Source organism: Oenanthe melanoleuca, chromosome 1 (assembly GCF_029582105.1).
Source record: "Oenanthe melanoleuca isolate GR-GAL-2019-014 chromosome 1, OMel1.0, whole genome shotgun sequence".
NCBI lineage: Eukaryota > Metazoa > Chordata > Aves > Passeriformes > Muscicapidae > Oenanthe > Oenanthe melanoleuca.
The window spans coordinates 97063077-97078345 of record NC_079333.1 but is presented as its reverse complement, the minus strand read 5'-3'; the positions used below and the strand labels follow the sequence as shown (position 1 = coordinate 97078345).

The 15269-nt window shown below is 38.3% G+C and overlaps 1 protein-coding gene across 4 annotated transcripts in view; it reads left to right on the top strand.

Moving 5' to 3' along the window:
- Window positions 1–15269, top strand: part of SH3KBP1 (SH3 domain containing kinase binding protein 1) — a 206146-nt gene that overhangs the window by 174107 nt on the left and 16770 nt on the right. For all 4 annotated transcript variants that reach the window (XM_056501773.1, XM_056502024.1, XM_056501858.1 and 1 more), the window contains 4 exons: window positions 426–477; window positions 4286–4366; window positions 6782–6944; window positions 11624–11709. In XM_056501773.1, coding sequence (XP_056357748.1) covers window positions 426–477; window positions 4286–4366; window positions 6782–6944; window positions 11624–11709 — 382 coding nt within the window. The remainder of the gene's footprint in view (window positions 1–425; window positions 478–4285; window positions 4367–6781; window positions 6945–11623; window positions 11710–15269) is intronic.

Sequence of the window (15269 nt, the reverse complement as noted above, 5' to 3'; positions counted from 1 at the left end):
TGAGTCTGAAAGTGCCTCAGGTTTTGCCACATGTATCTCGGAGTTTCTTTGTCTGTTTTTGTTGGTTTTTTTTCCCAAAGTGGGTAGGAATATTCACAAGGTTAAATTTTAAAGAAATAGACTTCTTCGTTAGATCAAAGGTCATGGATTCCTCCAGTCTTAAGGTACATAAAATGAACTTTTTTAACCCCTCAGCAGGACATTCAATTGCAAATACAAAAATAATATTTTATTTGTCAATGCTGTTTTCTCTCTTCAAATTCATTTAATGAAGTTATTCCAGGAGAAATATGTGACAGATATGTAGTCTCATGACTCATAATTATTAATGTTAAGCACTTTATGATTAACTTCAACCTCTGTGTGAATGAGATTTACGGGTTTACTTTTGAAGTAACCTGTTTTCTTCTGTTATTAAATTTTAGAGACCGAAGAAACCACCACCTCCATCAGCTCCTGTCATCAAACAAGGATCAGGTAAAGTGCAGCTCATTTTTTACAGCACATCAGTGAGCACATCTCAATCTAAATTAAGTGTATTCAAATTTAGATAGAATTCATCTGTATCAAAATTGACAAGCAGATGTCTAGACAACAACTAATAAATCAAAATAAAAATGCAAATAGTTGGTAACCCTGAAAGACTGTGGTGAGCTTTAAATGTATTGCAGTCAACCATCTATACCATTTCAAAATAATGTGTTTTAAGCATGTTAAATCAGAGGAAGTGTGATACTTCAGTTTTTCAAATTTTTTTGGTTTTGTTCCCTGACAGAAGTTGATTGTGTGCATGCCCTTGCAGTACAGACACCATATGTGGAGTTTGATAATACCTGCAGGAGGAAACTGCATTCACTACAGATCTGATTTATTCTAGAGACACAGGGCTTTTTAGAATATCTATAAAATAGTGTCATACAGTGGTCTCCTTTGAGCTGCAATCTGAGTCTTGTAGATCTCCATGAATGCTGGGTCTGGCTGGCTGCTCCAGGTTATAGGCCCTAGGTTGTTGGTTTTTGTAGAAGATGTCAATACTTTTATGGCCCTAAGTATGAAACTCAAAGGAGTTACCCTAAATGGTTATGTAGATAAAGGTGTTGCAAATATATTAATGGACTGATCCAGTTTTCCAAATAGATGAGTGCTAGCAAAATGGATTTTGTGATATTTTATACTGAATTTGTAGATACTGAGCACTGAACATACTTCTATTTGTAATTTCAAAATGACCTCTCCATAATAATTTTTGAAAGTGCCTGCATGATTTATTTTTATCATGAAACTTAGAAACAGTTAAAGAATTTATGCACTTGACAGTCCTGAACTCGGAAACCAAGTTCCAGTTTTATTCATGTAAAAATACAAATCACAAGGCAAGGGATGCTCTCAGAGTTTTCATTTGTATTGCAGTTGTGGTGGAAACATAACTGTGGCTGGAATTCTTTAATCCCTTAAGTCCAGGTAGTTTGTAAATACTCTGCAGCAGCACTACTGCTTCTGCCACTGCAGGCACACATCAAAAACCAAAACAAATATGTCCAGTCTCCAGATAGTTTTCATGTTACTGTGATATGTTCCAGCTTCTGGTACTTTAAAAAGTAAATTTTCCTCTCTTACAGACTTAAGATGTTAGTAGAAATGCAACTTACACTAATATACAATTTACTGAGAAACAATATGCTGTAATTTAACTAGTTTGAAATTGTTATGCAGTTCTCTGACAGAATCATGACCATAAATATTTGGGTTTCTTATTGACATCCCTGGTTTGTTCTTCACTCTGTCTGGAGACTCAAGGAAACATAAATTTGATTTTAAATCAGTACTGATATCCAGTGAGAGCAGGATGACTTTGCCATCTAGTGGTGGTTGTATAACAACGATGTCTTAGTGACCACTGATGCTAAAGCCTGACATGTTTTGCAAAAACTCTATTAAACTTCATATTTATTTCAATTTATACTGCTATAATTAGAGCATGACACTTTATTAGGTACCTGCTTGCATACAATGCTTTAACTGGGTCACCATAGCAGGATAATGTGCCCATATTCAGAAGGAAAAATTGTTGTGAAAAGAATGCAGACAATTTGATTAAGATTGTCTGAGTCTATGTCAAAGACAATGGAGTTGCAGTTATTTCTTTTTATGCTCAGTCTTTGACAACTCCTGGCTGTCAGAGGCACAGGAGTTTCCTCTGACACATATTTAGAGCTGAAAATCATCCTATTTATTACTATCCTGACATACTCTACTTCATCAAATTCTTTCTTCATTGGGATTACACTGAATTTTACCATATCCCCACATCAGGTCTTACTGTTGATAGTAGCTAACAACTTCAATAATGCTTCTGCATATTTGATCAGTCACAGTGCGATGAATAAATTTAAAACTGTCAGTTGCAGCCTAAATAATTACATGTCAGTATCTTCTATGCAGAGCATAAAATCAAAGCAGAGAATTAGAACTTGTCTTTGTAGTACAAGTGGCATATGTTTAAAGAGGTGTCTATACTATAGTAGAGATAGAAATTTATAATCTCCACAGCAGTAAACTGCCAGGGCCATCTGTGCTGCACTACTTTACAACACAAGATGAAAACTGGAGAGCTGAATTTAGGAGGACAAGTTCTTTACATATGGTCATTGAAAAGGAAAGCATTTCATGGGGTAGCTGGGGTAAGCAACACACCTGTGTCCACACCCAAGGGTGGGAATACTCTGGAGTTCCTCTGGGAGCTGATACAGAGCTTCCCAGAGCTTCCCAAAGCTTTATTGCAGGTGACTGTCAGCTGGGAGCCAAGGCAGGATCATGGTGCCTGCCTGGGTGTTAATTTGGGAGTCACAGTCCAAGCAGGAAGAACAATTGAGTCTAGGAGTTCCTCAGTGGCTGGAGGCTGCTCATTGTTCTAGACTTGGCCTGAGAATGTCCCTCTGTGTGTTAATAATGACTGCTAATCACACTGTAATTAGGTGTAGAGACTTATGTGTCTTTCTTTTTGAACACACTAGTGTGTGTGAGATTATCAATATGTTGATTTGTGCTTTGCATAACTTGTGTTTTGAAAGCTTTAACTGCTTTGGAGCAACAGCTTCTCCTCTCAGGAGTGAAGACTTTTTCATAGAATCATTTACATTGGGAAAGGCCCTTAAGATTATTGAATCCAACCATAAATGAGAATTAAGTATTATTTATTGATATGATATGTGGTACTGTTGCCTGTCCTACAGCACACTTGGGTAAAGAAACAATGGCTGGTGATCACCACTGATGAGTACTGGTTTCTAGGAACCAGCTGCAGAAGGGAGTTGCAAAGCACATTCAGAAAATGTAAATGGACTTGAGAACTGCATATAGTAGAATAGATTGAGACAAAAAATTGCCTTGTGCTCCTTGCCCTGCCTCCTCTGCTTTTCCTGGATTTCATCCACTGTAATTTTTATTTGAAATGCTAATATTGTTACCTAAAGTGGTTTTCAACACTACTAAGTTGAAATGGCATTGGTACCTAGTGGTTAGCCAATGCAGCAAAGCCAATATCCAATAAAGTGTTTCTTATAACATGGGGATTAGAAGATTTTATATTGCATGTGCCAGGAAATTTTTGCAAAATCTTCCCGTTGTTGGTGCCACAAGTTCCCAGATTTCTTGGAGCAACAGAAGTCCATATGTCAGGGCCTCTAGTACAGGGCAGAACAAGCCAGGGGCTTGCACCTCCAGGCCAAAAGCTGTCAATTAAAATAATCATGGAAATAGTCATGCAGGATGCTGCCAGCATTGCTCTTCTCCTTCTAATATGTGGAAGTGAGCAGCAACTAGTAGTGGACAAAAAGGGGAGGGATGTGTTAATTTAATGTAAAATAACCTATGTATATTCAGCTGTATCACGTATCTCTTGACATTGCTCAATTAATTGATTTATTCCCAATGTTTCTGCACACTGTTGAGTTGCTCCTCAATTATGTCTGTAATGATAAAGGATTTTTCCACATTTTAAAATCTGCAGTTATTAATTTCTTTCCCCGTAGAATAGTCTGTGAGTGTCTATTCTTTGGGAGTGCACACTTTGGAAACTATGAACTTGATTAAAAACACATAAAAATCCGATTATTTTTTTGTCATTATGGAGGGTACAGGCAAATATTTGATATAAATTTATGTTGCATTTTAGCAAGACATTTTCAACTTGGAGAATATAAAAAGCCTAAGAAATTGCAGAATTAAATCTTATGTCGCTGTTTTGTTGGCTTGGTCAGAATTCCAAATTTTTTGTCTTTGACAGGGACCACAGATCGAAAGCATGAAATCAAGAAGATACCCCCTGAAAGGCCAGAATGTCTTCCTAATCGAACAGAGGAAAAAGGTATGAAGTGTGCTTTCCTGCCTGCTCTCTGCAGAGAGATGATGGAAATAGAACCAGTGCACATCCTCATTTCCCACTCTCTGTTTCCATGAAGTATATTGTTTGGATGTTTGTTTTTCACTCTGATAGACTGTGATGATAGAATTTTGGAAAGGCTTGCATTGTTGCTTATGGACTAAATTCAAGGTGTTCAATTGTACCCATCCAGAGCTGTTGAGTACATGCAGCCACAACTGAAGTCAAGGGGAGATTTGCTCTCAATACAAGAAATGCTGTATAGAGCCCAGTCCTCTGTGAAACCCAGGGTGCTTGATCAAGTAAAATGCCCCAGATTAGTGTGTACTTTTTTCTTAACATCTCTCTGCTTTGGTTCTCCGGTTGAAAGCTGGTTGGTGGTTTTCCTGCATCACAAAGGGATTTTGTGGATATATAGTCATTAATGCTTATGAATCACCCCATTATCATAGCCACAAAAGTCCAGGCAAGGCAGCAAAGAAATGAAAAAATTCTTCAAAGCCATTTCTGAACATTGTGAGAAATGGGACACAGTACCACACAGAGCAGGGACAAGCAAATTAAACCTTTAATGGTTTCATTGTGTTCATTGTGAATGGTGAATAGTATCAGGAAAACAGTTACATCTATTCTCTAATTGAAGATGGTGTCAAGTTTCATATGTTAAAGGGACTATTAGATTGTACTAACAAGTTTGTTTATGGGATTTCTTAATGTCTGAGTATTTGAACTTGCAGCCTTTTAAAAGGCATGTGTGTGCACATGACTAAATGCACAATATAAAGTTATAATTTAGTGACATAACCTTCAGGCTTTGCACCAAGATCTGTTTCTGGATATACATCTTAGCAGCCTGACAGGTATTTTAGCTGTTCCCTTTATGTAAGTTTACTTTTGGTTTTGTGTGCTGCTTCTCGTGGTTATCTTGGCAATAAAACCCTTTGCTTTCCATTTTTGGATTGACAAAGCTGAATGCTAGAGCAGCAGAGAAAATTAAAATATGTTACTCTCCTGGGCTATAAATATCTGTAACTTTTCTAAACATTGAAAAGAGGCTGTAGGAGTTGTGCCTACATTTCAGGAGTACCAGGGAGTGGCAGGAATTGCTCATGTGGTGTGGCAGCAGGGGTGGCACAGGAACATCCTTTGAGCTGTGTCTTGGCACATTGCCCAGCTTGTCCCTCTCACAATTTAGATTCTTGGACACTGACACAGTATAAATTGTCACAGGATTAAGTGTGTAAAAATGACACAGTATGCTGGAAAAGCTTCAGTGTTACTGAGGACCCAATGACTGCATCTGCTCCAAGCATACTGCCTGTGAACAATAGTCACTAACTGGACTATTCCAAACATAATGTGCATTGTGTTTCTGGGGATTTACTCCATGATCCTCTCATTAATGGGTTCTCAGTAAGAACCCATTAAGTAATATCCTGTAACATTCCCAATATCTGTTATATGCATACAGAGGTGTAATATTCATGGCATATCATAGGCAGCATTGTCAAGGGAAGTGGGGTGTTGAAATGGCAGGATATAGAGAGCAGAACTTCAGTTCCTTGGAGAGTTTTGTCCTTTATTTAAGAAAAATCAGGCCTTCTCTGGTGTGGCGAGCATGTTTACATCTTTGTTTTGTATTAGGAACTTAGAGCATATTATTTAGAAGAGTTATCTATGTGTGTGTTGTATTTTATAAATGTACAGGCGTTGGATATTAACATATTATTGGATATGGTGGCACTCCCTAACTCTACATAATCAGTTCTGCTAATGATCTAGATTTTCACTGGCAAGCTGAAAAATTAAGCATATAAGTCTGTGCTTAATACCTAAATAATAAGTCTGATTTTGCTGAGGGGTTTACATACTGCTAGACATTGTTAAATTTTTGTGCTTGTATTTTATTTTCATCTAACTGTAGTTCACTTGAAGCATGCTTCCCCCCAAAAAATGGCATTTTTCTGTTTGTTAAAGAGATGTTAAGAATATCCAGCATAATTATTTTTGAGATCCTCTAAATTAATATTTTTTCATATTGGAATTTAATATAAGTTGTGCTCATGGGAAGTTGTACTATATAGTATGTATTTTCTTGTCATGTTTGTACTTTATTGTCAGAAACCAGTAAGTTAATAAAATTAAAAATAGTATTCCCATTAAGACACTGCACACATTTTGGCTGAGGAGTTGCAGGCAGAACAACCAGGCAGGTTGAACAACTGATTTGTGGCAAATATATCAAATAAAGAATTATTTAGAACAGAAATGGAAAGGATTTTCTTTGTATACAGTCTACCTACAGTTGAAGATTTCTTCTTTGAATGTAGATTTGTGAGTGCAAATGAATTCCACTTAATAATATCCCTGTTCTTTTTTCTGGAAATGATTGCTTTAAAGAAAGATCAGAGAGAGAGCAAAAACAGGTAGACTTGCAGAAGCCTTCAGTTCCTGCTATCCCCCCGAAGAAACCTCGGCCCCCCAAAGCCAACGCTGTGAACAGACCTGGTACCTTGCCCCCACGACGACCAGAGAGACCAGTTGTGCCTGTGACTCATGCAAGGTATTGCTTTTCTTCCATCCAGTGGTTTTGGGATTAGTGGAAAATACACACATGTAAAGAATTTTGGTTATACAATTTGTCCCAATTTATTTCACAGCAAGCTGTATTTAAAGAACAACAAGAGAAAAGAAAACCCTTATAGTCATCGGGCTGGATCATAACTATCTTCTCAATAATAGCAGTCTTAGATTGTTCATGACTAGTTCATTTCTGCTGATGAAATTCTACTGTTACTGCAACAGGGCAGAATGTGTGGGAAATACCTGCATCAGAATGTTACTCTGATCTTGACCTCAAATTATTGCATCTTAGCTTGGGCACTAAGTCAGTGCAAAAGCTTGGATCGTGCTTAGGAATAGGCAATGCACACTTCAAATGCTGTCAGCCTGGTTTCAGTCAGCTTTCTTTGATCATTTTTGATCAAACTTCAGCAAAATACACATCTTCAATCCTTTTTTAGCTGGTGCCACTGCAGAATAATGCTGTCAAGTATTTATGCTCTAATATTGGTTGTCACTCTGCAGTTACATGGTGCTTTTTATCAAAGGTGGTTACAATCTTTGAGGAGCATTGAGAAATTGGACTTGAGAACATGAGTCCATTTATTCTCTGTTAGAGCAAAGGCTGCAGAAATTAAAGGCATCACTGTAGGCCTAATCAAGTCTAGGTGGCTACGCTTTAGTCATCAGCATCAGCATTTCCTTTGTGCATAGTGAATATAGTTAGATGAAAATCAGAATAAAAGCAGTTGCCTAAAATGGGCAAGCTATGCATCTTGCAGAAAAACTACAATATAGGCATGGAAATATTTTTATTATTGTACTGTTAGGGAAATTAGCTGCCATTGAACTTCTGGAATTCAAGTATAGTAATGGTGAATTAAATACTGGAATGGAATATAGGTTAGAGTAGAAATGCTGTACATTGATTCCCTTCATTCCTCCACATATGGTTAAATAAAAAAAGGCTCTTAGTGAGAATTCTGAGGCAAATGAATGTGGTCCCAGTTTCATCTTACTGAAATGTTTTGGTTGTAAATCTCTGAGAACCTACCCTTCTATTCAGTTGCTGCCACAGCTTCTTTTGGCTTGGAACATGCTTGTCCAGTTGCTCCAAAATACAGTCCATACCTCCTGATCACCTGCCCATACTTGGAAATACAAGTATTTGCTACAATCTTCAGATCTAGCTCTGTGATGTCTTGGAAAGACTAATACATACCCTAGTGTTCAGTTCACTGGTGAGGCATGCAATGGAGTAGCTGTTCTTTTGTTCTATCCTTTGCCTGAAATATTTTAAACATACTATAAAATTTCAGCATTTAGAATTTTGGAAGGGTGTTTTTCTGTTCTTGTGTTTTACTTTTATTTTTTTTCTAAGTACAAAATTGTATGAAGTAACCATGTATTTTTTAAAGATATTTCAATTTTTGTTATCAAAGGCAAAAGGCACACATAAACAGTTAACTTTTTAGGTTCTTAATTGACCAAACTTTGCTATGCCTAACACAGAAAAAAATGGAAAATACTTTGACTTGCTTGGATAATTAAGAAATAAGAAACTTCAAGTGGAAGCAGTCACTTCAATAAAGGGTTTTAAAATCCATTCCATTTAATAAGATAGTAATTATTTTAAGACTTACTGGTATCCATTTCCAAAATCTGAAAAACCTAAAGCAATTAGAATAAAAATTCAATCAGCAGAACTTTTGCTGTTGTGGTTTAACCCTGGTGGGCAGCTGAGCTCCATGCAGACACTCACTCACTCCCCCACAGTGGATTGGGGATGAGTATCAGAAGGGTGGAGACAAAGACAGTTTAACAGGAAAAGCAAATTATTCATGTGCAAGCAAACAAAGAATATTGCTACTTCCCATGGGCAGGCAGGTGTTCAGCTATCCCCTAGAAAGTTTGGCTTCATCACCTGCAGTAGTGACTTGGGCAGACAAATGCCATAACTCCAAACATGCCCCACTTCTTTCTTTCATCACCTCTAAATGCTGAGTATGATGTCATGTGGTGTGGCACATCTCTCTGTCAGCCTGGGTCAGCTGTGTCCCCACCCAACTCCTTGTCCACCCCCACCCCCCACTGGTGGGATGACAGAAGAAGCAGAAGAGGCCTTGACTGTGCAACCACAGCTCAGTAATACTGAAAACACCTCTCTGTTATCTACACTGTTTTCAGCACAAATCCAAAACATTGCACCATGCAAGCTGCTATAAAGAAAATTAACTCTATCCCAGACAAAACCAGTGCATGATCCTTAGGGGAAAATTGCTGTAGTTACAAAGTGAGTCCAGTGAGATTTCCATGGCAGCTGCTTAGCCGAAGAGGGTTTTCTTCTGTCCTAAGTGGCTTGCATCTTATGCATCTCACTAACTTTTTCTAGTCATGATTGTTTTTCCATTTAAGTATAATCCTCCTTCATTGGAGGCAGAGCAGGGCTTCGAGGGCAATAGGGCATACAAAAACCATGTGGGACAGTGAATAGCTGTCAGATTGTTCCAAAGGCTTCACAGCTTACTTAGGCATACCATGATTGTACAATTTACAGAAAAGTCAATTCTCTGGAGTGGACAAGCCATAAACACCTCTAGAAGGTGCATCTTTACAATCAGTTTCAATCAACCCATGTCCATGCCACTGCTAACAGGGTTCCTTGTCCTGGCACCCCATTCCCTCAGCCTCCCTTATGTTTAGTACCAGCATTTGTGCAGCTGTGCAGCCATATGGGTCAGGGAGTTGCTCCAGATGGCAATGAATCAGTTTGCAGTGGGACTTTCATTAATGTGGGGCTCCTCTCAGGCTGATCATCTGTCTGGTCAAGCTGACAACCTGCTGTATGGGCACGAGCAGAGAGGGACACACTGTCAGTGGGAAGGGAGAGCTCCACTCCTTTCATGAATGCAGAGTGGCATAATAAGCCTGTTGGTTCTTCTGACAACAGGGCTGGGGATTTTTTGTGGAGCTGTTGCCATATATCTTGGTATCTTTTGTAAGCAAATGGTAAATGTTGTGACTTTCAGCCCTAAATCAAGCCGTTCTAAGAATCTCTCCAAAGCCATGCACATTTCCTAGAGTGCTTCCAACTCACATTGTGCTCTCAGATTGCTGGGAAATATATGTGTGCAAAACAGAGTATGCAGTCAGATGCTCATTGCTCTGTCAGCCAAGAAACTATGTTGCTTCTTATAGGTTTACACATATATAAGCAATATAAGAAAAAGTTAAAGACTGAAAAATAAGAAAACTGATTGTTCAGGTAGATCACTCAGAAATTTATCATCTTGCCAATTAAAAAATTTTTCTATGTGTGTGTTAAATTTCTTCTGTGTCCTTCCTGGTGCAGACTGCCTGCCATATTGAGAGCTGTGGAGGACCAGTTTGCTTTTAATCTGGTTGTTTGTTCACTTTTCACCCTATCACAGGGTTTAATGGGATATATATTCACTTAATCTATGACTTCCTCTGGTTTTAATAAAAATTTTCAGCTCTTTATCACAGCCTTCCTGAAGTCAGAAATAGGGTTTCCAGACACTTTATGTTTTGCTCATAAGCTGCTGCCATGAGTTGAGGTTCAGGCCATCTGTCATCAGCTTATGGTACCAAAAGCAGAGACCAATGAAAAAATCAACAAGATTTGTGGGCTTACTATGTATTTTACTGTCAACAGCTAATTATTGCTAATTATTGCACTATATAGTATACATCTGCCTGGGCTGTTTCAGGACAGATCTATATTTTTATCCCTAAATTGGGTAACTTACGTGCATCATAATTTTTATAGTGTTACACTGGGAATAGTCATTGTGGAAAAGCTATTGTATTTATCAAGTGACCTGATAATGACAGCAACTACAGTGTATTACATTAACTGAATAATTATTATCCCAGTAAATATCAGAGATTTCAGTGACCTGTGCAGTACTGAGTTACTTGCCTACCACTGGGTTTTTTTAATACTGTTTCAATAGGTAGAGTGTTTTACTAAACTCAAGTACTTTTGGGATAGAATGTTCTCCAAAGCAGGGATAATTTTGTTGCTTTTGTTTGATCTCCTGTTTGATTTTAAAATAGCTCCTCTGTATAAAGTATCATAGCTCCTGACACTTTGCTATCCAAAATACATTTCTGAAAAATTAGGTGACCTTGGTTCTTTGGACTGTGGAAACAGTATTCATAGTCTAGTGTCATGAGAAAAGTGCAAAAACATGTTGGAGGAGTTGCATTTGTGAGTAAATACTTGGAACTGCTGAAATGCACAATGAGGTTGAGCATTTGAGGTTCTCTCGCTTTCTGCTGCATTCCAGGTACTCCACTGCCGTGTTTGTGCAAGGCAATTAATTAGAAAACACTCCAAAGAAGGTGTTGAAGAGTGTCCCCTTGCCCTTATGTTTCCTCTGTGTTGAGATGCTGTGAACATCTGAAGAATTGCTCCGAACACTGTGGTGTCTAAAACAGGCTTTTTTGGCAGGTGTTAAGGAGAAATGGGATAAGGTTAATCCACACAGCATGTCGACTTGCTAGAGATTGCTCTCGCTGACATTGCTGTTACTCTGGTGCTGCAAAGGAAGAATACTGTGCTCTCTGGTTATTAATTGGAAGTTAGCTATCAATTTACTGTAACCCCCACAAAAACTCCCAATAAAACATCTCCTCTTCTTGATCCAAATGCAGGAGCGATAGTCCAAAAGTGGAATTAGTGGGCAGTACAGTATCCGGCACTCTAGAGAAAGACTCCTCTGAAAGAAGCAATGACATCGGTAAGTTATAGTGCTTTCTACAGTTTGCATAAGAAATTTATGGTGCAAGTTGCTGCTTTTTAGTGACTTTTGAATGATTCAAGAGGCAGATTGAGGATTTGGCAATGAATTTGAGTGATTTTTTATCAAATTTTAACTGCAGGATTAAAGGATTGTTTCTACTTTACTTAAAATAGTTTTGTTGGGGTTTTCTGTTTAAAAAAATTAGAAACAAATATGGAATAGTGAGCTGTTTTGAATAGGAAGGCTCTTGTTATTTTTGTTTAAAAATCTGAAACAAGTGAGAAGGCCAACAATAATAAGTCATGCTTGTTTAACTGATGTAATAGTGCTGCCATGGTTTTACTACTGCAAAAGATTGTGGGTTTGGTGCAGTTAGCAATCTCTACACTTTCCAATACAAATGAACAAAAACCCAGTTCAGGTCAATTTTACTAAATTTTACTGCATACACCAATTAAAAGCAGCCTAAATTTCTATTGTAAACAACTTGTGTTCTTGACCCATGAACCATTTAATCAGGAAGTCACCTGGAAAGGAGCAACAACAGGTTATTTTTCGGTCTTCTCTCACCCTCCTTCCTCGTCAGGCTGGCAAAGCAGGAGCGGTGGTGTTTGCTGAGGGTGCTGCAGTGCATGGCCCTTGGTGAGCAAGGTTCTGTGAGTGCTGTCCTGGGGCAGTGGGCACAACCCAGAGCCATCTTCTGCCTCTGCTCAGAAATCCAGCAGCTGCTGCCGTCGCTCTCCGCGCTCGCAGCTGTGCCAGCACAGCCCCGTGTTTGTCACAGGCAGAGCCCAGGATCCTGCCTGTGTGAGCATTGCTGCTTACATTGGGGCATGAAATGTCATTTTGGTGTGGTGCTGTCTACCCAGAATGCTTTATTAGTAAAGCACTTCTGTACAATAGCATCCTTTCAACAGCCAAACACGTCTTTTCCTCAGATTTGGAAGCAGAACTTTAGGTTACAAAGGAATTGTTATTGCAACATAACAACAGAACAATAAATGCATTTTGCATAGTTCTATGAACTTTCTAGCATGCATATATCTGTTTTTGTAAAGCTTCTGCTGTTGCTATGGTTCTTCTGGAGTAGCAGGTAGTATGTTTTTCCCACATTTTCATTTGGCTTAAACATCGAAAGCTAGAAGCTTGTGATAGATGACATGAACATTTTTATTGTAGAGATTATTAGAAAGGAATGGCATGGAAATGTAGCCAAATTCTACCATTTAGTGTTTCTTAACTATGTTTACAAATTTGTTTCAAACACGTAAGCCTCTGCTTGCTTGAAAGTTATGAGTGCAGGTAGCATAAGGTACTTGTGTGTGATGGAGGTAAACTTTTTTATTCCTTGTTCTAGTTTCCTTGGAATCAATATAGGGATAAAAGCCTATAATGTTTTGTATTTTTTTAGTTTTGGTGGTTATAGTTTTCTTTTGTTTTATTCTTAACATATTAGAAAATCTTATTTCTAGAAATTCTTGTTAATTTCCAGGACATGGAGGGGGAGAGGAGGATAGCGGAGGGAAGAATTTGGGTTGTTTTGGGAGTTTTCTTTAGATGCAGAATAGGAGCCAACAAGACTCCATAATCCAAACCACATGTTGCAAAGGGTTTAGCTGATGTCTTCCTGTTACCACTTACATGGAGAACCTATTGAGCTCAAGGATAAAATAGTGTGAATACTTAAATAAGTACAACTTGATAGGGTCAAACCAGAATGGCATTTACAAGGGCAAATCATGTCATTCTAGCCTATTAGACAACTTGTTAAAAGAAGAAAATAAATAAATTATGGTTTTGAATTGAAAGGGGATCCAGACAGCAGAACTATAAATTTTCAGGCTGCCTTTGACAGCTTGTGTAAAATATTGTCAAATAAATAAAAGGCTTTTTAAGAGAGGGCAGAGCAATAAATCAAGACTTAATAAGGAAATCCAGTTCAGAGTGGATTAATGTCTTTTCGTAGGAGGAGAGGTTTGGAGTTCAGAGCAGTTTATGGTGCAATGTAAATGTATTTATGGCATGTGTATGATTTTGTTTAATTTATTTACAATGAGAACAATGGGTTGGAGAAGTCTTGAGGCTACATGAGTTATTAGAAAAGATGATAGATGTGTGAGTGGAGTTGTCCAGTGTATTCCAAAACTCTGGTGGATCTGGCTATGTGAGACCAGATAATATTTAACAATGATATGTCTTAGGTTTTCCCCCTATATCATGTGCTCTATAGGAAGGACAACCACAGCTTCTCTGAGGCTCATGCATCCTGTCAAAATGGATTTGATTAAATCTACCATTTGGTGTCTTTTCAGAGATCCAAATTTACCCAACAAGTTAGAGTGGACCTGTGTGACAGACAAGGTGTGACTTAGTAAAGCCTTTGATGACAACTGAAGTTAAATGGCTTTTATAGCAGCTTGGATGCATGACCATTCTGGTTACTGGGCTCCTCTTTATTGTTCCAGTAGTCCAATGCCATTCCCAGTCACTCATGGAGAACAGGGGGAAAAGCAGCAATCACTTGCAAGTTGCCTTACCCTCTTTCATGCTTGTGCTAAGTACTGATGGTGAATTGAGCACTGCAAATGAGCACCACAGCACCTCCTGCCTACTTTGCACTAGAGATGTTAAACTGGGTAGTGGCTGTCACTTTCTTGGTCCTATAGACAGTCTAAAGCTCTTGTTCCCTTCATGCAGAGCAGAGAGATGGACAAAACCAACGGAGAGACAGTTTTGGTTACTAAAGCAAACCAAACTAACGCTGAATGGTGAATAGTTCTTCATTCTGTGAAGCCTGTTTTAAGGATTTCTAAGTTGATTCCTTTTCTTTACTATGATGAGACCAAAACCTCTGTGATGGGGGGGGTTCTTCCACTTGCCTTCTCTCAAAAAGCAAACAAGTGATCAGCAACAATGAAATCAGTAATGCCATCAACAATTGAGCATCACTATGCTGAGCTGAATTGGGAATCCAGATTCAAAACTTGCATTTTGTGTCTAGGTCCCTTGGAAATGGCTTTTTCCTGTTTATTTTCTGAGTAATATTCTACCAGTGGATCAGTGTTGACTAACCAGAAAACCCCACACTGTTAAACACATTCTCCCTCCACTTTACCAATCAGGAAAATCACAAATGCTTGAGAAAGATTGAGGTGATGTGTAATACAGTTAATAATATTCTCTGAGTTGCATATATAAAAAAGTTATTTTTGTGTAGATATTAGCTCATGTCTTGGTTTCCTTAGCATGTTCAGCAGAGCTGTGACTTCACACGTAAATTTCTTGATGATAATTCAGTACTACTTACAATTTTCCAAACTGCACTGGCAAGAGAATATTCTGCTTAGCAACATCACTGCTGATTGTAGATATGATGGCAGATCTTATTTCTGTTGTCCATGCATTTACTTCTTTTTGCAATCTTTACAAACACCATTGGAAAACTAGACTTCAGAATGTATTATTTGAGAGGAACCATTCCCCATTCCTTCTCAATTTTTCTTTTGTTTACTTTTCCCCTGTTTTCAGTGATGTCTTTCCTTTCCACACACCTTGCA